The following is a 22,173-nucleotide window of genomic DNA, read 5'->3' on the forward strand; positions in this document are numbered from 1 at the left end:
CAATGTGATTGGTATTTAAAACCTGTAATACAATTTTTAATAGTATCACTTCATTCATCATTTTTAATAATAAGCTGGGATTCCTATTCCTCCAAATTTGAAAAACAGAATATCTACCCGTCATGTGAAGACTCAGGCCCCATGTCTTCTCTACTGTATCAAATATAGCTGGAACCAACATTGGTTTCATACCTAAAAAGGATACAGAATGATACAGTGATGTTCTCAGCCTTTGTTTCTATTATGCGTTGACGTTCAGAATTTACTCGATACAGTGACTTATACTTTATAAAACTGTATTTAACAATGTCTTTGATGCATTTACTACTTGCGAGACACTCTGCATATACTAACAAAAAAAAAACTAATGTGTTTCTTCAAAAACCAGCCTTTCATTTAATAAGACTGACATACAAACTAGGTTGCTCATACCCTCTTTCCTTAAACACGACACACTATAAAGCCTTCTGGATGCTAGGAAGTATGTTTATGGGGGTAAGACCCAATCCTTTACCCTCCACTCCCCAATTTCAGTTTACATAGTCATGACAAAGTCATTCATTTAACTCTAATATGAGGAAAAGGAAAAATATTTCTCAGGACTGCCTACAAATGGGCAGTAAACAAACCACGATTTTTACTATGTGTTGTACATTTTTCACAACAGTAGCTTATAAATTCATTATAGTGTTCCAATAAAAAAATATACCTTTTAGAAACAACGTATCATTTAAGTTAGTCAAAGTAATTTTCAGAGATGACTACGCCCTCCCATAGCCTACTGCTAATCTTTAAAGTCAGACAAGTTTATTTTTTAAGCAACTGAAATACAAACTCAGAAAACTGAAAGTAAACAGAATGTATGTTTTGAAGAGAACTAGGAAAAGTGAATAAACAGATGAATTGTAGAATACTAGAACCACTTCTCTTCCTAACTGTATTTAGAAGTAAACTTGAAATGGTTAAGAAATGGCATTTTTAGTGTGATATTCATGGTTATTACTTAAGCGTATTTTCTTTGTAATTTCTCCAATTTGGAAGTGCTCCGACAATAGGCTGAATCGAGAACTTAACAGTTCAAGGGAAGGATTTTTTTTTGCATTTGTAGATCTACAAAAGGCTCCTTACACTGCATTGGTTTCCTTTCTTATTTCATCTCTCCATCTCTTCTTGTTTTCAAAGGGCACCTCATGCAACAAGTATTAACATTTTACTTTGAATTTTTAGACTTAGATTTTAGTGGATCAAAGGTTCCTGCTGGAACTACTAGAACTATTTTCTGCCCCATTTCACAAGTTTTCATCTAGGCTCCGAAACAGCATCTGAGGAGACAGTACAAAGTCATTCCCTCCCCTACTTCAGCACAAAGCAGTACCAACATGTAATATTTCAGGAGGAATAATTCAGTGACACAAAAATTGGAACAACATAAACACATGAAAAGTGATATCATCTAAGCAGTCCTGTTCTCATCTACATCATGTATAGAAACTCACATTCCCCCTCTGAAAGAAAACAGATGGATGAGAAATCTTTTCCCAAAAGGAAGTAATTTGCTTATTTGCTTAGGGGTATATACAATTACATTTCATGGTCTGTATCAGCCAACCATGAACAATGTCCTTAAATGATCACAGAGAAAGCTATATATCATGGGATGAATGTTAAAAATATCTGAAACTTTAGGGAACTTATAAATAAAGATAAGTGTCTGAAATTAGTCAGAGAATCAGGATAAACACAGTGAAAACATTCTTTTTGTTGGTAAATCCCCAAATAGCTGGTTTGATGAATATTGCGAGCCTTACGTCCTCTCAGTTTAATGACCTCTGTTACAATTTTTCAGTGTCTCAACTCCGAGAACAAATAATGTAAAAATCTTATGAGTGAGTGAGTTACTGCCTCTGTGATCTAAACAGTAACTGATAGTCATATTAGGAGATGCACAGCACTTTTGACAAGAGCAGCATCAACTCTGCCTTGAGGTTAAGATCCTCAAAAAATCTTGTGTACAAATCTAGGCATCCTTGTACGGGAACAAGGACAAAAGCTGTAACTGATATAACACGGTTCAGTATAGCATGGAGAGAAGTTAGAAGCAGTGCCTTCAATGCCTTTCCAGAGTTCCTCTGCATACGATGTGGCAGCAATAAAAGGCCCTACCTGAAGATGTCATTCCACTGATTAAAACAAACAAAAAAAAATTAACTTCAAATTTTCTTGGGTAAATGCTGGTAAGTTACACACACAAATGAAAAAAGTACAGATTTTGCCCCAGAAAGCCTCCCAGACAAACAAAAAAAACAGCCCAGAAGTGCCTGCTCTGAGACACAAACATGCATCTGCAGGAACAATTTAATCAGAAAGTAAAATTGAGGCAGACCTACAAAGAAGGGAATAAGGTTTCACAGTCACGCTCTGTGATCTTGCAAAGCCAGAATAGGGTAGATACCTTACAGAAGCATTGTATTTTGAGGTACCCCTTTCCAGCGATGAAACCATTATTGAGAACTGGCCTTTTGGCTACAAAACTATTTGGACAAAGCAACCCCTGTGAACTACTGCGCTATTCAGAACAATTTAAATTCATTTGTTTAACAACAGCACTTAACATTGTGAAGCTCAAAGTAACCAGCGGAATAAATTAAATTCTCTGCAGGCTCACAGATACCACAGGGAACACCCTGCCCTAACATTCACTTCAAAGAGGGGTCTTTTCTTGAAGAAAGAGCTCTCAACAGCTGATGGAAATACATCTGAAGTTTCACTGCTGATTTAATCAGGTCAGAGCATTTGTGAAGAACAGAGCAGCATCTGTCTCCCTGCTCTTCATCAGCAGCACAGAAAACCAACCCCCCGCTCCAGCCCAGAAGTTACCGCCATTGACTTACACATCTACATCCTCCTGCCAGACAGTCCCAACCAGAACCAGTTCCACTTACTCTTGGAAACTTAAGACTCTGAAACCACATACTCCGTAACCATTTCCTGAGGTGGAATACTTCAAAATCTGATTCTGATTTCTCCTCTAGTGAAGAAACACTTCAAAATCTGATTACCTGCATTCACCAGCCATGGGAGCACAATCCAAAACGAAGGGAGTAGATATTTTTCACTACCTTCCCTACCCAGAAGAACTCCTCTATTAATGTAGAAGTGTAATTTATTTGGATACACATAGTTTACTTTTGTATAGACCATCATTGTTAGCGTACACTAGTAATGGTTGAATTTTTACACAAGTGTCTTGTTTTCTTTCATGGCCATTCTTATTCTCTCTTGATTTTCTTAAGTTAGATGTCATATCCAGTAACATTCCTCCTTAGGGCAGTGCAGGCAAACACCACTGACCCAAATTCAGGATTTCCTATAGCAATGCCAGTGTTTGCTCAGGTGTTTCTCTACTGAAATTCAGTTTAAAAACTTGTTTAGGAAGAGAAGTAAATGACTTTTCTTCTGAGAGATAATATTATTGAGGATACTGCAGAAAGGCCCTGAGAATATGTAAACATGTTACAGCAATCAAAATTAGAAAAATAGAAAACTGTAATCCAAAACCATAAGAACAGTCCCAACCCAGCAAAACAGGCACATTTTCCTTGAAAAGCGTTATGTGTAGCTTGTTCAGATGTCTCAGCCAGGAGTTTCCTCTGCTTATGTGATCCTTGAAGTCTAGAAATGCTACAATGCTGTAACTAAAAATGGAAGTGGACAGCTGATTCTGCTGAGGTCTGTGTGCTCCAAGAACCGAGAATGAAATAAGCATATACTAACCCAAAGCCCCTGGGGACTCATTCCATGTTGTCTTTTCACTTTTAAAGGCTCTGATTTCAAACTTCCAGAACATGCAAGTTAGCATGTCAGCAGACACTATTTAGAAAGCAGCTATTAATCTGTTGTTCTTCCTATTATTTTCACTAGATTTTTCTTTTCATATTTTATATATAAAACCACACAAACTAGCTGATTTTTTTCCATGGTGCCTGATGACACCCTGACATTCCTACAGGTTCTGAACAGTCATAACTTCCTTATGAGGATAATAACAACCAAAACCTGACCATACAGCATTTTATCCTTATCCATCACATCCTTAACTCTACATTGTCAGAACCACCCCACTCTTCAATTTCTTCTCTCCACACTTTAAAAAAAATTGCTTTTTAGAGAACATTTACAATACTGGCTATTTGCATGATCACCGTCTGACAGGGACACTTAGAACGTCAGATGAAGCTTTCCTTGTTTATTTTTGTTGGCCTGAGGCCATTTGAGAGTTTTCTTACTCAGTGAGAGGAAGGGAAGGCAGGGAGAGGCAGAAATGATGGCTGATTGGATTTAGCTGCCTGCGAAGAACCGCCATTGTCAGTTTTTCAGGGAAAATCCACCTTGTGACAAATGCAGCATCTATGACAGATCACTAGGAGGAATAGCCACCCTTCCTCCCCCCATCAAGATTAAATTCAGATTGATGAGCATCAAAGCATCAAGCAACTTTCTAACCTTATATGTACACAGTCATAATTTAAAGAAGAGAAAATATTCTGGTACTAATTACAGTTCCCTGCTAACACTTGCCCCCATCCCAACTTTTCACCCAAGTTTTTTCAGATCTACTTTGATAGATGTATATATCAGAGTTTTGAAGAACTATTCAGGTAATGCATGTGTTCATATGTCCTTGCCAACTTTATGACATACTCATCTACAGATCAGTCTGTAGCATTTTTCCTTGAGACCTAAGAAACTAAAATATGGAAAATGTGAGGTGAAGGTTCATTTCATCAAGGAATTTCATTCCTTATGTCATTTCTTTGTACCTCCAATTCCCTTTAGCAAAATGAGGCTGAGTAAAATATCCCTATGTCCCAAATGAGTTTTGGCAATCCTGATGTGGTGATGAAAGCCATGTAGATAAAATCTCCATGATTCAACTTCCATTAATAATGGTGGAAACTACTGACCTACTGGTAGACTTTTGCTAAAACTTGGAATTGACTCAGCTGTCACACTTTAAGGCTATTTCAGGCAATGACAAGAGAATTTAAGCCTAGTTATGAACTAGCTCGTTTTTATCTTCACTTATATCTTAAAGTATCATTTTCAGCACAAAAATGCTGTGCTGCACTTTGTACATTCATTAAAATCCACTGAAAATGTAGAAGGTAAGTTTCAGGCTGGTAGAATTATTTTAGAAAATATGACTAAACATTTCTCTGAAAGTCACAGCTACAGCAAAATGGTTCACATTTAGTGATGCAAATATATTCTGGCAGACAGCAATGGTTGTCTATAACATTCTCAGTATTTAATGTAAAATGTTCTAAGATAGAAAACCATGGTGGATGATTTCATTCCTCAGTGAAGACACCAATGTTTATTGCTGTACTTCAAATGAAATGAAAAATCTGAATGAAGCAACAGAGTATTAAACAACAGCTGCCAATTTTGAGTAGGGTGGTATGCAGCATTTAAGTAAAACTTGTTGTCTGTTGAACCTTCATGCTCCATAAAGGTCTCTCAGGGAACAGTGAAGAATCTGCCCATAGGGACAATATTCTAGGAAGAGCCTTTTCCTAGGCTTCTTGGGCTAATTACGCTACTAACTACAACATTGACTACTCCCCTGCTTAACAATTGCTTAGATGTTCTAAGCATAACGGTTTGGATCCTGATAACTATACGCAGCTTCAGAGAATTAGAGCCATATTTATTTCTATCCAAACCTAATCTAAATTGCTTTTGTTGTTTTCCCTCTCCATTTTCCTCTTTCAGTTCTGAAGATTTCTCTCTCTAATTCAACTCAACATTGAGCTGGAAGTTATATCCTCAGTATCAAGCATCATCCAGAGAACTACACACACTACTTTAACAACTTACTGGCTAACCGTTTGGCAACGTATTCAGGTTTCTTCCCCCAGTTTTCAGCAAGCAGCTTCAACTGATAATTGCAACATGATTCAGTACTTCTGCATAGCTGACATTTCTGCTCCACCTGAAATACTCACCAACCCTGACTTTAGGGTGAAGAGAGACATACAAAGTACTCTTGGAACTTTTACAAACCTTCAGCTCGTACCTTCTTCTACTAAATATCTTCTACTAAACAAATAGGAACTGTTCAGAAACTTTGGTCTAACGCTTTAAACTGAGGACTTGTGATTATCATAAATACCTGTTAGAATAAATAAAAGGAATTATTGCAAGTGTCCTCTAACTATTTTTAACCTAGGACAAAGATATCTACGGTTATAGATTAAAATCTGTGAAAGTACTGTCACAGAAGGATTAAACTACTAATAGGGACCTACATGTAACTATTTATTTTTTTTATCCCTCTCTTGCACAATAAAAATTCAAGACAGTATGTATCAAGATTATGGTGTTCTAAAGCACCCCTTTCCCCCCATACCCTCAATAAATTAAACCAGAATCAAAAGATTTCACTAAAATTTAACAGGTATCCTTAAACCACTTCAACAAGTTAGTCTTCAAAGGTAGGCTTAATTAAGAGTTTTGGTGACTACATTTTATATTAAAGCCACATGAAACTCACGCCGTGGCAAAATCTGAGCTTTGGATTTATGTGGTGTTTATATGCCTGAGGTTACATAACAAAAATCACATCTAACATACCTTGGCAAAAAAGACTGTGAGATGTGTCTCACTGCCGAGTATCCAGATGGGGAATTTTGGAGACTTCAAATAGGAGCCAACCTAAAAAGTTGCAATAAAATCAGAACCACATAGCAAACCCAAGAAATTCATCTAGTCAGCAATCAATCTAAGGACGAATCAGTTAGTGGAGACCCAAATGCTCTGAAAACTACTATAAAACATTCAACAAAATATCAAGACTGTGTAAAACACTTGGATTACAGTTTAGATCTCTGGTTCCTAACTGACTTGTAAAACAACGTAACTTACAGTAATTAACTGAAAGACGACATCATTGAGAAAGTGGTTATCGATATCTAGTATTTCAGCCTTGGAGACGTGCTTCAAAATGCACAGGCTTAACTACTGCTGTGCCTAACAATACTAGAATCAGATGCTAGATGTGGTAGAAGTCCACCTGACTTATTACCTGGTTTTGGATGTACCAATTCCGAATTGACTATTAACAAGTGAAAGGGTGGAGTCTGTCAATACATAACATTTTGAGAACTCCACAATCCTCTTTAACCATGAGCTAAGTTAAAAGAATTCAATATAGCTTGAAAAAGAAGCAGAGAGAGATCAAAAAGCCTTTTCAAATTAAGATTATCAATGCTGTTTAAGAAGTATGATTTTCTGGAACAATTTCTCAAATAAAATCCTTAAATAAAAGAAGCCTGTGTCATAACATGAAGAAACAACATAGATTAAGTTGCACTTCATCAACTTGCAAATGTGCACAGATAAGTACACAAAGTAATTTCTAGGTCTTCAATGTTACATTAAGAATGCATTTAACTTAACAGTTTTACAATTTATACTTATGGCATTTTAAGTGCAAGACAGCAATGGCATAAGAAGAAAAACGGAACTGCAGCACTGACGATTAGCAAGCCTCCTTGGAACTAGATATTGTGAGAAGACAAGAATTTCATAACCATCTATATTACTTGCATTAAGCATTATTTTGGTAACAACATGAGCTTCTAACTTGCTATCTTAATTTGGTGCAATAAAGTTCTAATTTAAATAGCATTTACTCAACAAAATGCGTTTAACAATTATAATTCTTTTTTAATATAGTATTATTCTCAGTTTTACTTTGAAGTTGAAAAGACTTTGAAAGTTCTGTAATATCTCCCATTGTTCACAGCGAAGATTTTAGTAAGTCAAAGAAGCCCAGACCACCACAATGAAAGAAAAATTTTAAGTTATACAGAAAATAGCTTACCTTACAGTACCTCAGAGATTCCATCAATGTCAAAAAGCCTATTGTTGCTTGTTTGTGTATACCAAGAAGTTCTGTTCAAAACAAAACCCAAATTTATTCGAGCAAAATCCTTACAACCTCTTTTAAGTTGTTTTTTCTTGCTTTCAAAATTGGTCAAGGAATGACAATTTTAAAGAGTAAGGCAGTTTCAGCAAAGATAAATCATTACGGTATAGTAAAAAAGCCTGGAAAGGTTTAATAATTTCTCTCTTTATAAGGAACTACTAGTCAAACAGATGTTTTTAAATGAAGTTTGCTGTTGATACCTCTTTTCAAAAGTTGCTGCGTTTATTAGAAGTACTTGTATCTTACATCAAGATTATTCTCAGAAAAAGTTAAAAACAGCTTTCCTGAATGGGAAAGAAAACATCTATGTGTGTGTGTATTATTTTAATTTTAAGAGTTCCACAGCTTTATTTATGTTAAACATTTCACATTCTGAACAATAAAACATGAGAATTTTGTAAATAGCAGTTCTGTTAGTAGGAAATAGAGTGTTCCCTCAATTTGATTTTCTATACCAACTTCCATTTAATGAATCATTCAGCTCTCAAGCACACACAGCTGTCAGCAACATCTAGACTATTTACATACTACTGACTGAAAGAGCACTCAGCCTTTTTGAGGATCTCTATATTAGAGAGTAAGAAAGTACTTCAAAATTTCAAGCATAGAAACTAGTCATAACCATATGGAACTGAAGGAGCTCTGGGTTTATATATACATCATCTCAACAGTGCATGGAGCACTTCCTTCACCAACTTTGAGTTCTAATCACTGAATTTTGAAACTGTGTAGAGCAGTTATTATAGACATGTTTCAACTTTTCCTCCACCATTAAGAAGAATGGAACCAAACTTACAACATTAGTTCATTCACTACCTTTGTGGCCTGCAGGTGCAACTCATTCCTTAGAGCTGGCAGCTCTATGTGTAAAAGGACCTTGTTGCAACCTAGGATTCTTTGATCTGAAAATATGCTTTCAAGGATTATCTTCAAATTTGCTTGGAATTAAAACACATGGGGGTACACAGACATTTCTTTGCAGAACCCCCTTACCTCACCAACTTCACAGCTGCTATAAATTGCAATATGCTTAGACAATTCATCCTTCATTTGAGTCAAGGGCAAGCGAGATCTCAATCCAAAACATATTCAAGGATCCTTCAAACTAGGGAATAGCTACTGCTTGGAAATAATACATTTATATGTGCAACAAGGAGATGCATGACAGATGTAAGTAACACTACATTAAGGACATAATCTTACTGTTATCACATTTTGGAAGAAAACACAAAGTTAATGTAGAAGTCTGATAAATAAAGGCTTCAGATTTAAGAACTGATGCAAAGAACAAAAATACAGAATTAATATTTACTAGTCAGAAAACAATGATTCAGGTTATAATGAACAGACTGCCCAGAGAGGTGGAAGAGTCTTCCTTCTTGGATATATTCAAAAGCCACCTGGACATGGTCCTAGACACCCTGCTCTAGGCATCCCTGCTTGAGCGGGGGGATTGTACCGTATGACTTGCAGAGATGCCTTCCGACCTCAACCATTCTCTGATTCAGAAAATAATCCGATTAAGTATTTTGTTCCATTAACAAAAAGTAGCTTTGCAAGTGTAAGCAGATTTCTAAAAAGGGAGAAAATCAGAGCCTTTATGAGTTCAGGCACAAACTAATGATGATTTTAGAATTTAATGATACCATTACCAACAGTATAAGAATACTACCACCTAGTGACTATCTGAAACATCACAAATTCTTGGCATTACTTAGAAAAAGCAACTCCAGCATTTAATTTTTGAAACACTTCTTACATGAAATGTAAGAAAGACAGGAAGTTTACTCTAAGATCAATGAAGTTTTGGTTTTAAAACACTGAACTGAAAATAAGCAGGGTAGCTCTGGCTAAAATACAAACCCCTCAAAACAGAATGTAAAAATAAAAGTATATTTCTTAAAGATTTCTACCATTAGAACCCCTTCAAACAATAGCTTCAACTACACCCAGTCCCCCTTCATGTTTTGTCCCCTGCTCCGCCACAATCCCTGACTCTCAATTTCCTTATTGATTTCCTCACTACCAGCCTAGCAAGGCCACATTCACAAGGCAGTTAGTTATACTAACTAGTATGTGTGCTGACTAGTAAAGCAATACGCAACTCTTGAGTTCAGCATGCAATCTATCCCACAGGAGGCATTAATTTTGTTCTCTCTCTCTGAAAGTCCTCACTTTTCATGAATTTTTTTGGAACTTCTCCTTAAAATGCCTGATGCAAAATTTGATTTGTCAGAAATTACTTGATGAAAAGAGAACAGACAAATGAACAGCAACTGAGATTAGAATAAGATTAGTTTAAATGGGAATATGTACATAGGAAACGAGAAGAAAGCTAGGAAGTCAGAAGACTGACATTTCACTGGTAGTTGTACCAGTTAAAAGAACACCTGTTAACTTCTGCCCGACTTGGAAAATTTGCATTACCATATAAGTTTGTGCTCTGAGTGTCACTTGTAAACTACTTGGTAATTCCTGAAGTTTGTAATTCAGTATGGTCTTGTTCACTAAAAAGATTACTGACAGTAACTTTTAAATAGTTTTAGGTATAAAAATTTAAAAGTTACCTATTTAAATAACTGAACAAGACTTAAAGTATCTTTATGCAACATCTGAATAAAAACACAGGGTAAGTGCGATTTTGGAAATTTCATAAGTGTATTGGCTTCTGATAATATTATCACCTATTAATTTTCCTGTTTCTGCATTGAGGCTGAATGCTCTCACTGTTACTTCGCTGAGGTCCCTACAAAAATGGAATGTGCTGTATTCCTGCTTGGACAGTCTCCTTGTTTACTGTACTTTGATTTTTAGCAGACCTCTAGTGGAAATAAAACATCATTGCACAAAATCTTTGATGTTAATCAGTGACTACAGGATTGTCAGCTATAGGCTGAGATTATAAAATACCTAATGACCTGCATCATGGAATGGGAAACAGTCTCAGGAAGTCAGGAAGATAGGCCAATACACTGGAGGCAGGGACATTATTCAGAGTAGACACACCAGGCTAGATAAGTGAACTGTCAGGAAACTTATGATATTCACCACGGGCAGATACAAAGTCGTGCATCCACAATGGAATAAGCCCATGCAGCAGAATTGGTTGGCACTGACCGGCTAGGAAGCAGCTTTGTAGAAAAGGACCTGAGGTCTGTGGGAACAAGCTGCACATGGGTCAGTGTGCCACTACAGCAAAGGCCAGCTGCATCTTGGTCTGCATTAGGAGGAGGACAGCCAGCACATGGAGAGAAGCGATGGTTCTCTCTCTCTGGCACTTATTGAGACCACCACTGGAGTTTTGGGCTCCCTGGAATGGGAGACACATTGACAAAGTGGAGCAAGTCCAGTGGAGGGGCACTGAGCTGATTAGGAGGCTGGAACACATGATGTACAAGGAGAGGCTGGGAGATGTGCTTGTTTCATCCCAAGAAGAGAAGGATAATGTGATGGGGGAATCTTATTGCTGCCTGTGACTAGCTGATGGGAGGACGTAGAGGAGTCGGAGGCAGGCTATTAAAGGAATACAGTGGAAGGATAAGAGGCTGTGAGCTGAAATGTGGCAACTCCATCCCAGTACTGGGAAAATACTTTTTTCCAAGAGAGTGGTGAAATGATGGAACAGGTTACACAAGTAGGTTGTGGAATCTGCATCCCTGGAGATACTCAAAGCTTGAGTGGCCACAGCTGTGATCTAATTGGAACTACACCGAGCAGGATGTTGGATGAGATGACTTCTAGAGATCACTTTCAACAACGAATTATTTTGTGATTCTACCATACCTTATATGAGTACTCACTGACTTTTTTTTTTTTTTACTTATGTTCATTTTGTACTTTTCCTTTCAATTCAATTGTACTGCACTTTTGATTTTTGTTGTTGTTAATTTATTTTTACAAAGAAGATGGTCTGAAAGCATGAACACTTCAAATTCTGAAGGTATTCACATCCTCTCCTCTGCTTCTACAAAGTCTGTTTCAGGTTCATCTTCCTGTATTTTTTTTTAATTTTTAAACAAGAATTTTCCATCATGGAAGTCATTGCTGAAAATACTGACTTGAACTGAAATTTAAGATAGATTCATGCGAGATCTGAATTAAAATGTTCTGGTTTGACTATGTACAAGTCGTGGAATCTCCTTTGAGACTTTCTAGGCTTCCCCTTAATTATGACTCCATAGAGGCTGTACTTCTGCATCAGTCTTATCAGAATGTCATTTTAATATTGTATCTAACTATCCTCACTTTTATTTACTAGACTTCTTACCAAGCCATTCAGACTGGATTTCTGCAGTCTATTATTGATGATCTTATGCTGGCTGTTCTTTGGTTTTCATCTTTCTCTTGCATGCACATTGATTACTAATTTATTTCAACACCCTTTGGAAGTTTAAATTGTCCTTTCTCCAGGGTTTTTCCTTTAGCATTTGTCATTTTTGTTAAGTACCCTGTTTTCTCTTTTCTAGTGTTTTGACACCTCCTGTCTTTGATACACATGGTAATCATTAATGGTTCTGAGACTCAGTTTGTCTAGCTACTTTAGTACCATATAATGGATTGCATTAGGATTTGCGAACTTGAACATGCCTGACCCTTTTTTTCTTGCAGTTCTTTCCCTCCTTTGTTTTTCTGATTATGCTTCTGGGAGATCTTTAGTACCTTCTTTAGTACTCCAAGTTAGAAACCTTTTTTCTGAGAATACTGAACTCTTTTCACACAGTAATACTATGAATTTAGGTTCTCAATCAGTTCTGACCTAAGTCAGAAGTCCAGAACCAAAGCTTCCGTAGAAGCATCTGTCTCTCACTTTGGAGAATGGAGAAGCAGAAAATAACCTTCAGCACATTTTAAGAATATGATAACGTATGTCTTGTTATTCATCAGGTCAGTAATTAGACTTAACCGCTGCTAGGAGCCCTCAATTTTCTCCAAACCCTTGGAATAATTATAGTCAAAACTAGCTTCATTTGCTATCTTAAGTTAAGTACTCTTAAGTTAATCCGTACCTATTACAAAGTGATTTGTGTAGTCTATCAAAAAAGGGGGGAAAGTGACCATACTGTACTCTTTAAGACCTCTTAAGCAAGACAATTTTTGATTTATCATCATATTTCCTTTATCAATGATTTTTTGTCATCTTTTCTCTCCTCCTTCAATCACTTCTCCTGTATTTTTCTTCTCTTTGGCTGTAGTCTTAAGCTTCCTTTCTACCAGTGCTATGAATTTCCTATGTTAAAGGGTTTGCAGGTGTCAAAATAACCAGAAAATAGTAAGCAAACATTAAGTTTAACTTGGCTTGACGTATATTTTTCTGGTTTGGTTACTGGTCACTTGCCTTAGATTCTTCTCATCAAACAACAAGTCGGAAGGTTTGACGGCAGTAGTATATAGAGGTGATTGCCAGTATTTCTGAATTTCTGTAGGGTCTGCATCTCATACTATGTAAAAATTTCGAACGAGTACAAAATGGAATTGACTTACTCATTCCTGAACATTCTCTGTCTCCATCCCACACGTTAGAAACAGCATGTCCCGTCAACAGGAGATTAATCAAACTTTGGCTATGCAACAGAAAGAAACAGTCTGTTAAAAGTGACATAATTTGTTTCTGAAAAAGCAGTTAAAATAGCTTAAAATACTTAAAATAGAGAATGATAGTATTTTTATTTGGCTATCTATATTATTTTAATTAGGGTATATTTGTAATTCAGTGATGCTAACACGATCTCTAACAACACTAATGTAAAAATGTAGCCCCGAATAAGCAGTGAAAAAGATATGCTATGGCAAGCGTTGCTTTTACCTATTACCAAGTTATAATTGAATCCTTCTCATAATGTCAATATTTTCCTAGAAGAACACTCAATTACAGAAACATAAAAAACTAGCATGCTCATTTACTTGAAATGGTAGCAATCACACTTTCTAGCCTACCTTCCATGACCGTAAACAGGATCTATTAAGGGCTCAGTTGCATCTTCAATTTCATTTTTTATGTTTTCAATACCCTGCAAAAATAATAAATATTTTTGCTCTCCTGAGGAATGAATGAGGAATGAATTTACTGCAGAATGCAACGGTAAAACATTAGGAGGCTGGCCCTGTTCTATGAGCCAAGACCTTAACACACTTCTTTCTCATGACAGAAAATAGAAACAGAAATGGAAAGCAACAGACTGCAGTAGTGAAACATAGACTACTACAGAGGCTGATGTTCTTATGTAGTGAATTGAAACCTAAACACATTTTTCTTGATAGCTGATGGTAGAGATACACAAGGAAGGATGTTTCCAAAAATCTATAATTATCCCAGATAAGAAGAAATAAAGACACAAGATGGATTAAGCTTTTCAAGTTTTCATGCTGCAAACGTACTGCAGCATGAGTGAAGACAGCATTCTATCCATTTCTCTAGATTTGAATTAGTTTGCCAATTGACTTTAGTGTTCACCTTTTTACAGGAAAAGGGTTACATGATCAAACTTTCTTTTAACAAAGACACACAAAAAAAATCAAACAACCTACAAACCTTTGTCAGTATCACAGAATATAGAAAGAGCAATACTCCAAATCTGTTTGTCCACACTGAATATTGATCCCAAATTGCATCCTTCAGTTCAGGGAAGCTTTTGAATGCTCGTTTGCTAAAGACAAAAAATAACAGAAAAGAAGAACGTATTTAGATGAAGTAGAACACTGCCACAAAGCACAAACAAGAAATATTAAGACCCAACACGAAACTGTCCAAGTAAAAGCAGCATAAAACAAGTGTTACATACAGAATGATGCAGCAGCTGTTCTGTAGTTACTAAAACCACCACAGAGTCATTATTATTTACCCATTAGAAGAAGAAAAATAATTCTGGAGCAATGTGCAAAAATGCATGTATTTTTATATGCAAACACTAAGCTTAAAGTTACATATACTTCTGAAACAGCCGAGTGGCTTGAGCCAGTAATTGTATCACAAGCTGTTATTGAAATCACAAATAGGCTGTATGTCCAGAATAACGTTTGCATTACATATAGTTATGACAGATGTTCACTTCATACACAATGGAGAAAAAATTTCACCTAACCAGGTAAAAAAATATTTCAACCTTTAGAAATAGTTGTTACCTTTCCCTTGAGAACTTGATTATATTAAACTCTAGCTTTGGAAAAAGCCAAACATTCAAAACCACTAGTGGTACATCCACATTAGGGAAAATACCCTGTTGCATAATAGCATTATTTCCTGGATGATTAGGTAACACCAGGCGATCTTATGTTTAAAAATAAAATAAGAACTGAGGAAAAGTTCCATCAGGTTCTAGTGAAATAATGCTCTTGGTCTTTCTTGGGAAATTTAGAATCCAATACTACTTCTCAGAACACACTTTTTTTTATTGAGTAATTTGAACTAAATCACATTCTCTGCTTATCTGTACATCTGCAAAGTATATCCATATGAGAGTTCACTCTAGATAACACTTGAAATTTTTAAACCAACTTCATTATTGACAGAGTATACAAGGCAAAGACAGTTTCCGAAATCCATCACTCAGCTTAATGACATGCAGGAGTGCTCAATTCCAATGAGATATACTGAGAAAAATTGAAGTGGGTATCATGAATCCAGGAACTGGGACTGAGGGAGGAAGCTAGCATTCTGATTAGATGAAGCTACATAAATTTTAATACCCCCTTTTCTTCTTTCCTCATATGACAAGAGGTTTAAAGCACAAACTGTAATTACTACTGAAGACAATAATCAGTAGTTATTTCAGTTCTAATTAGTAACATTTTCCATCTCAAGTGTTTTTAAAGTTCTCTTGCTTTTATTTTACTCTTTGGGTATTTATCTTTATAACAATTAAAACTCCTCGCTGTGAAACTAAAAGGCAGTTGCCTTTAAAGACAAACTCACTAAGACTTTAAGCTCTGCATTTACACCCCAAAAAGAAAACAGTAAAATTATGAGACAAGAGTCCTCTATATGAAACATTTTTATAAGTATTTCTTGAGTAATCTTGAGTCAAAAAAATAGTAGGTGACAATTGTTTTCAGTGCGTATATCAAGTATTTCAAACACAATCACCTGTGTATGAAAAAATTTGAGGATGAACATCTATAATTAAATATGAACCTTAACTAGTTGTGTTCATTCAGCCAATTTCATGTATTACATTGCTCCAGTTTTATTTTAAAGAAAAATTATGTTCAAAATAATATTCCATTTTAAACTGTAAAATGCGTAACAAACAACACAATAAAACCAGCCCCCCAAGCCCCAAACATGAAAACCAAATTTAACCTGATGTGTAACACACAAGAAGCTTCTGAACAAAGCCTTTTCAGGGCTGTAAATTAGTGTTATTTCAAAATATTGTATTTTAAATGTTCCAATATATTACTTACTGAATTAATGCATGAAATCGCTCAAAGCCAAGCTCTTCCACAGCCAAGGCAGCTATACACAAGAGACACTTTTCAGCACTACACATGGCAAAAAATGACACAAGATACACACAGCAAGCTAGTATACTTTCAAGCATTAATTTTTAATTTTTAATCTGCCCCTGAATTTTTTTTAACTGATTAGTATAAAGCTAATTTACCATAACATTAAGTTTAGACCATACAAATTAGTGAGAACACTTCTATTTGGAGTAATCAATGTACTGAAAGCACAAAGCCACTGGATCCTGTAGCCTTGAAAATATCTGTCAAATGCCAAGCTGTTGATTTTGTACAAATCATGACTGTCTTAAAGTCAAGCATATGCATGCTATAGATTTAATTTTGCAGGTCATAGTATTATTTCCTAGAAGAGCAAGCATGATTATTTGGATCATTTTATCAATGTAGGAAAGCTGTATTTTTTCCTTTAAGTATACATCTGTATTGCTGAAATTTTTTTTTCCCTTTTAATGCTTATTCAAAATATCATAAATGAAGTATAATTAGTCTATAAAGTGTTACACATTATATTTCTAAATAGTTTTTTCACCATTTTATATTAATAATGGTTAAATAGACTTTCAAATATTACCTTCAAGACAGAAAAAAAATACAGCATTTAGTGTCTTCCCAAGTTCAACACGGGCTTTATACCTTTGTTCCCCTCATAACACTTCCAAACTACGGAGGTCAAATGAGCTTTTTAAAATGTGCCAATTGTGTAATTGTCAGTTTCTGATAGGCATTCAAATGTTACGATGATTGCAGAAGCCTTTAGTGCCCTCAACATCTATAAGGACCTCATCTTCCTGATGACTGAATAATATTCTGAACAGACTTGCTTCTGATTAAGGCCACTTAAGTAGTAAGTTTTTAAATAACGTCTCATTGCCTAGCTATTGAATTTGACTGCATATACCTAAAGCCATTCCGGTTAATACTACTGATTAGTTCTTCTCATAGTAATTCCCTTGTAATAGCATTTTATGCCTGGTTGTATTTTGAAAGGTGCATTTGGTTTGCCTACATACAAATATAACTGACTCTCCAAGCAGTAATTTTTTTCTACCTCAGAAATACGGCAGCAGATCCTTCAAAAAATTAAAACGAGGAATTGCAAAAATTGGGTTTCTAAGAGCAAAACTAGACTTAACATATTTCATAGTATTTCTGAAAAATATGAAATACTGACCTACATTGCAGAAAATTTCCAAACGTATTTCTTTCCCCCCCACTTCCCCCATTACTGCAAAAGTGTTTTCATATGAAAAGCTATGAATGCTACAGGAATTAACCTCTCCTCAAGAACACACATTTTTGTAACCAAAAAATTAGAGGGAATCAATCATATAAAGCAATCTTTGAACCTGGGAACTTGCACTACTACAGCCAATGCATGGCCACCAACAATCACTACTATACATCACAAAAGCAGATGAAAAATGCTACTGTATTCAGTAAGTGGGCTTGAATTCATCTTTTGTTCACACAGCAAGATTATAGGCAACTTCATTCTGTTACTATAGAGCAGATGGAAATGGTAAAATCTACAGTTTGAAACAAAGGAAAAGTAGAAATCTTAAGAGAAGTGTAGATGTAACCCAAAGTTAGATAAAGACAGTATTTAGTGGAGAGAAGAACAAAGAGCAATAGAGCACGAGCTGTATGAAAACTACAACTGTATAGAATTTCTTTAGAGTGTTATAATATCATGTTGTTAATAACCGTATTTCCAGGTTTACCATAAACATATCCCCATATGCAATTCCCAAATAGTACTAGCCTGCCCTATGGAATTGCATCTGTAATGCTGCGGCACCAACCTACACTATCTCTAAAGTCCTGCAAACTATGACAAAATCTGCTTCTTTTTATTGATTATAGCAACCAAGCAAGACAAATGTATTCCTTTGCACTATCAATGGCACCACTCCGCATTATTAACAATACCTTCTTATCCATATCTTTGACAACACCTCGTTATCCACATCTTTGTTGCTAGCCTAAGCATGCAAGTAACTTCTATAGTAAGAAAAAATAAAATAGCAGCATGTAGAAGAAAAAGAAAACACAAGTGTATCTGAAATCAGGAACAATCAAGGATATTGGTATTCATGACAAAAGCAGACTGTTCACTGCTCACAGTAAATGTAATCTGCTTTTCCTAAGCACATTCTATGATACTAAGGACAAAGTCAGGCAGAACCTGTAGATGTCTACAGAAATATGAAAAATGTACATATGTAATAGAATGGATTAGTTCAATAAGTATCAGTATTGAGAGCAATTTTGTTTAAAAAGACCTCCTGAACAAGCTTGCTATAGTTAAAAGCTCTTTAGAACAAGGCAATATATTAAAAGGGCAAAAGAAACCTATTGATAGCTAGGCTCTGCTTCACTTTTTCACAACTGGAAAATCCACAGAATTTATAAATTTCAAAGTTTGTTCCTACTAATTAAGTTACATTTTAATTATTACTGCTTGAGCCATCTAAAGCACATGGAGCATTTGATAGCGGATGAAGACGACTGGTCCCATAAAGAGTTCCAGCACTACTAATTGCTCTAGCTAGTTTTACACATACAAATCTACTTGTATAATTCTTACTTTGTAATTACACTACAAACGTGAGTAACAGATACCTTCCGCCAAAAGATGCACCTTTAAAAGCATGTTCTCATGTGAAGAGCTTTTCAGACTTCTCAAAGCGCACATTGAGAACAAAAACTATAAGAAAAAGAATCTTAGATGTTTCCTACTAAATGATGAATAAATACATCCCCAATGAACACGTACACACAAAAAATTTCCTCGTCACTGGCATCACAGTAATCACATATGACTGGATGCAGCATCTTAGCACAACAGGTGATGCTCACTTGGTCTTTCATATCAGTAGCTAATGAAGTCAAGACATTCGCAAAAAGAGGGTAAATGAAAAATTCTAACCTACAAAAAATTTCATTAATCTACTAGAAGGTGATTTGCTTAAGTTGTTCTGTTACTGTATTGAAGCAAACAAAGGGAAAAAGGATACTTCTCCCCAACAAGGGGATGCAGAATATTTTAGAACAGTTTCTAAAGAAGAGCTTGCTATAAACACTCTTCTGAAATAAAGCTGCAAGTGACAAGTTAAAATATTCCTCCAGTTTTATGAAGCACACACATACATTTTTCCAAATTAAAGAAACACCAGGTCCCAATAAATTCCAAAAAACAAAATGTGAAAAGATTGTTCAAATTGCTCAAATTCAAGAAGCACATGTGTATGAGCTCCAGTGATAGCACATTTCTTTCAACAAAAAGGACTGATGCTTCTAATTAAAACAGACGAAAATCTACCTACTGCTAATGGAACCACAAAGGCAAAACCCCTTATCCGTATACTAATAAAAAGCAGTGGTCGCTCAAAAACAATGTAAGACTTCACTAAGTGATAGGTAATTTAGAGCTGAAATTCTTCTTACAAGGTTGTTCCTCTTGACGACTGGATTCTGCAGGACTTTCAGAAATACTAGCAGTTTCTTCAGTTGTTTTTCCTCTTATCCACGTTGCCAGAGAGTATGACTCAGAATTATCAGAGCAAGCCATTTCCAAAATATCACATAACGTATGACAGAGAAGGTTCTTCTGTTCTTCTTCTGTAAAATCAGAAACCTACATGAGTTCAATTGCTGCTAATCAGTACCTTATATATGCTACTACTATCTTTTAAACGCACTAATATAATGTGAATAATTAAGTGAGCTTATTAATTTTACCTTATTAACATTAATTGTTGCATGACTGTAATGGACCAAAGACTTATAAAGCCATCTTTAGAGATTTGTGTTTCAATATGATTTCTAACCCATTCCCTGTGCTAATAATAGATTTCAATTAATCGAATATTTATAAACCACACAAGTACTGTCGACTGGCACGGACCTTACAAATAAGAATTCAGAGTTTATAGAGAGTTGGGGTTGTTCAGCACAGAGAAGTTAAGGCTCCAGAGAGACACTATTACAGCCTTTCAACATATAAACGGGGCTTGTAAGAGAGAAAAAGACTTTTTACTAGGGCTTGTAGAGACAGGATGAGCAGCAATAGTTTTTAAGCTTAAAGCAGGTAGATTTAGATTACGTGTAAGGATTATTATTATTTATTTTTTTATGATGAAGGTGGCAAGATACTGGAACAGAGAAGCTGTGGGTGAACGTTTCCAATCATGGAGCAGAGTCAGGTTGGATGTGGCTTTGGGCAACCTGATATAGCAAAAGGTGTTCCTGGCTATGACAGTGGTGGGTAGCCTAGATGACCTTTAGTCGACCCTTCCAACCTAAACCATTCCATCATAAAATGCAGTATACATACTTTATGCCATGTAACTGGCACAGAACACTTAAAATAAAATATATTAATAGAACATGTAAATGTTTTTACTATAATTTAATTACAATTTGTATTATGACTTGATTTATGAATAATTAAAGAAAAAGAGGTCTCAGTACCTGGACAGTCTCTCCAAGTAGACTTTTCACTGGCAAAAAGCCTCTTCAAGAGGAATGCCTTTGATATCAAAGCATCAAATAATTATTAAAATTCATGACAATTAAGTTTTACATTTCATCACAAGCTCTATACCAAAGCATTTTTGCATGCTATTAGAAAAGCTTCAAGCACATCATCACTCCGTAAGAGACTTAAGTTTGCACTGTTTTACTGATTTCTCCCATTCAAAGTAACTACAAATGCGGCCTAAAGTTTACCCTTCTTGAGTTTGAACCTAAACTATGCTTTGAATTCACAGACTACGTATTTAAACACCTCCAGACTCATGGGAACACAGCAATGGAGGCACAAATACTTTGCAGTATATAACTGAAGAGTACAAGACAGTTCTAGTCAGAGATCAAAAATCCATTGAGTTTTTACAGAATGCACTGATTCAACCATTACAAGTCTTAAGTTGAAGACCACATTGAAAAAAAACCTATATATATATATACATCCCTGCTTTGCTTTTTATTAACACCAACATTGCTCAAATTACTACAACGCCTATAAATGTTGACACAGGTACCACTCTTCTTACAGTCGAGAAATTTAAGAGATGAGAACATATAAAGATTTCATTTATATCTAATCTTTTATTTTTCCCCTTCATCCTGCACTCCCCCTTTTAAAGTTGCCTCTGCTTAGTTCAATCTGCTGCACTTCCTCAAATGAACTCCATTCAGCATACACAGCTCAGAATGAGATCAGCTCTGCCCTATCTTGTGCTGACTATTGGTTTGCTCTATACTATCATTATGAAATTATCTGATTTGCAATTAATTTTGGTATTTCAAAACCACACACATTAAGAAAATAACAAAATTTGGGCTTATTAATCTTAAATCATTCCTGTAGTAAATGCATCTTACCTGTACTGGTGCAATCACTGCACAAGGGCCACCTTCAAATTGCTCTAACGCAGTTGATTCGGATTCACTAAAGACAAATCCTGTTAAATGGAAGATGATGGTATTTAGTGAAATATATAAGCAATCTTTTATATATATGTATTCCTTTCCTAAAAGAAGGGGCATTTGATTTATTAACTTTTAAATATCAAACAAACTTTCAAGATTTTTTCCCCCTATCATGCAGCAGAACGTGGTTAAACCATCTGAAAAGATAAAAAAGATGGTAACAGGTGAATAGAAAAATGAATATATCTCAACAATCAAATCATGACCATAAAGAGCCAACT

At 35.6% G+C, this 22,173-nt stretch overlaps 1 protein-coding gene across 3 annotated transcripts in view; it reads right to left on the reverse strand.

Annotated features, from left to right (window-relative positions):
- MINDY3 (MINDY lysine 48 deubiquitinase 3) overlaps positions 1-22,173 on the reverse strand; it is a 48,106-nt gene that overhangs the window by 17,972 nt on the left and 7,961 nt on the right. For 2 of the 3 annotated variants that reach the window (XM_027450707.3, XM_027450708.3), the window contains 9 exons: positions 21,845-21,924; positions 20,930-20,987; positions 19,904-20,077; positions 16,394-16,445; positions 14,523-14,637; positions 13,928-14,001; positions 13,475-13,554; positions 7,889-7,959; positions 6,637-6,717 (listed from right to left, as the gene is read on the reverse strand). In XM_027450707.3, the coding sequence (XP_027306508.1) occupies positions 6,637-6,717; positions 7,889-7,959; positions 13,475-13,554; positions 13,928-14,001; positions 14,523-14,637; positions 16,394-16,445; positions 19,904-20,077; positions 20,930-20,987; positions 21,845-21,924 (785 nt within the window). Of the gene's footprint in view, positions 1-6,636; positions 6,718-7,888; positions 7,960-13,474; positions 13,555-13,927; positions 14,002-14,522; positions 14,638-16,393; positions 16,446-19,903; positions 20,094-20,929; positions 20,988-21,844; positions 21,925-22,173 lie in introns of all 3 variants that reach the window. The other variant, XM_027450710.3, reaches the window with a different exon arrangement.

The sequence above is a fragment of the Anas platyrhynchos genome, chromosome 2, assembly GCF_047663525.1.
Source record: "Anas platyrhynchos isolate ZD024472 breed Pekin duck chromosome 2, IASCAAS_PekinDuck_T2T, whole genome shotgun sequence".
In the NCBI taxonomy this organism is placed as follows: domain Eukaryota; kingdom Metazoa; phylum Chordata; class Aves; order Anseriformes; family Anatidae; genus Anas; species Anas platyrhynchos.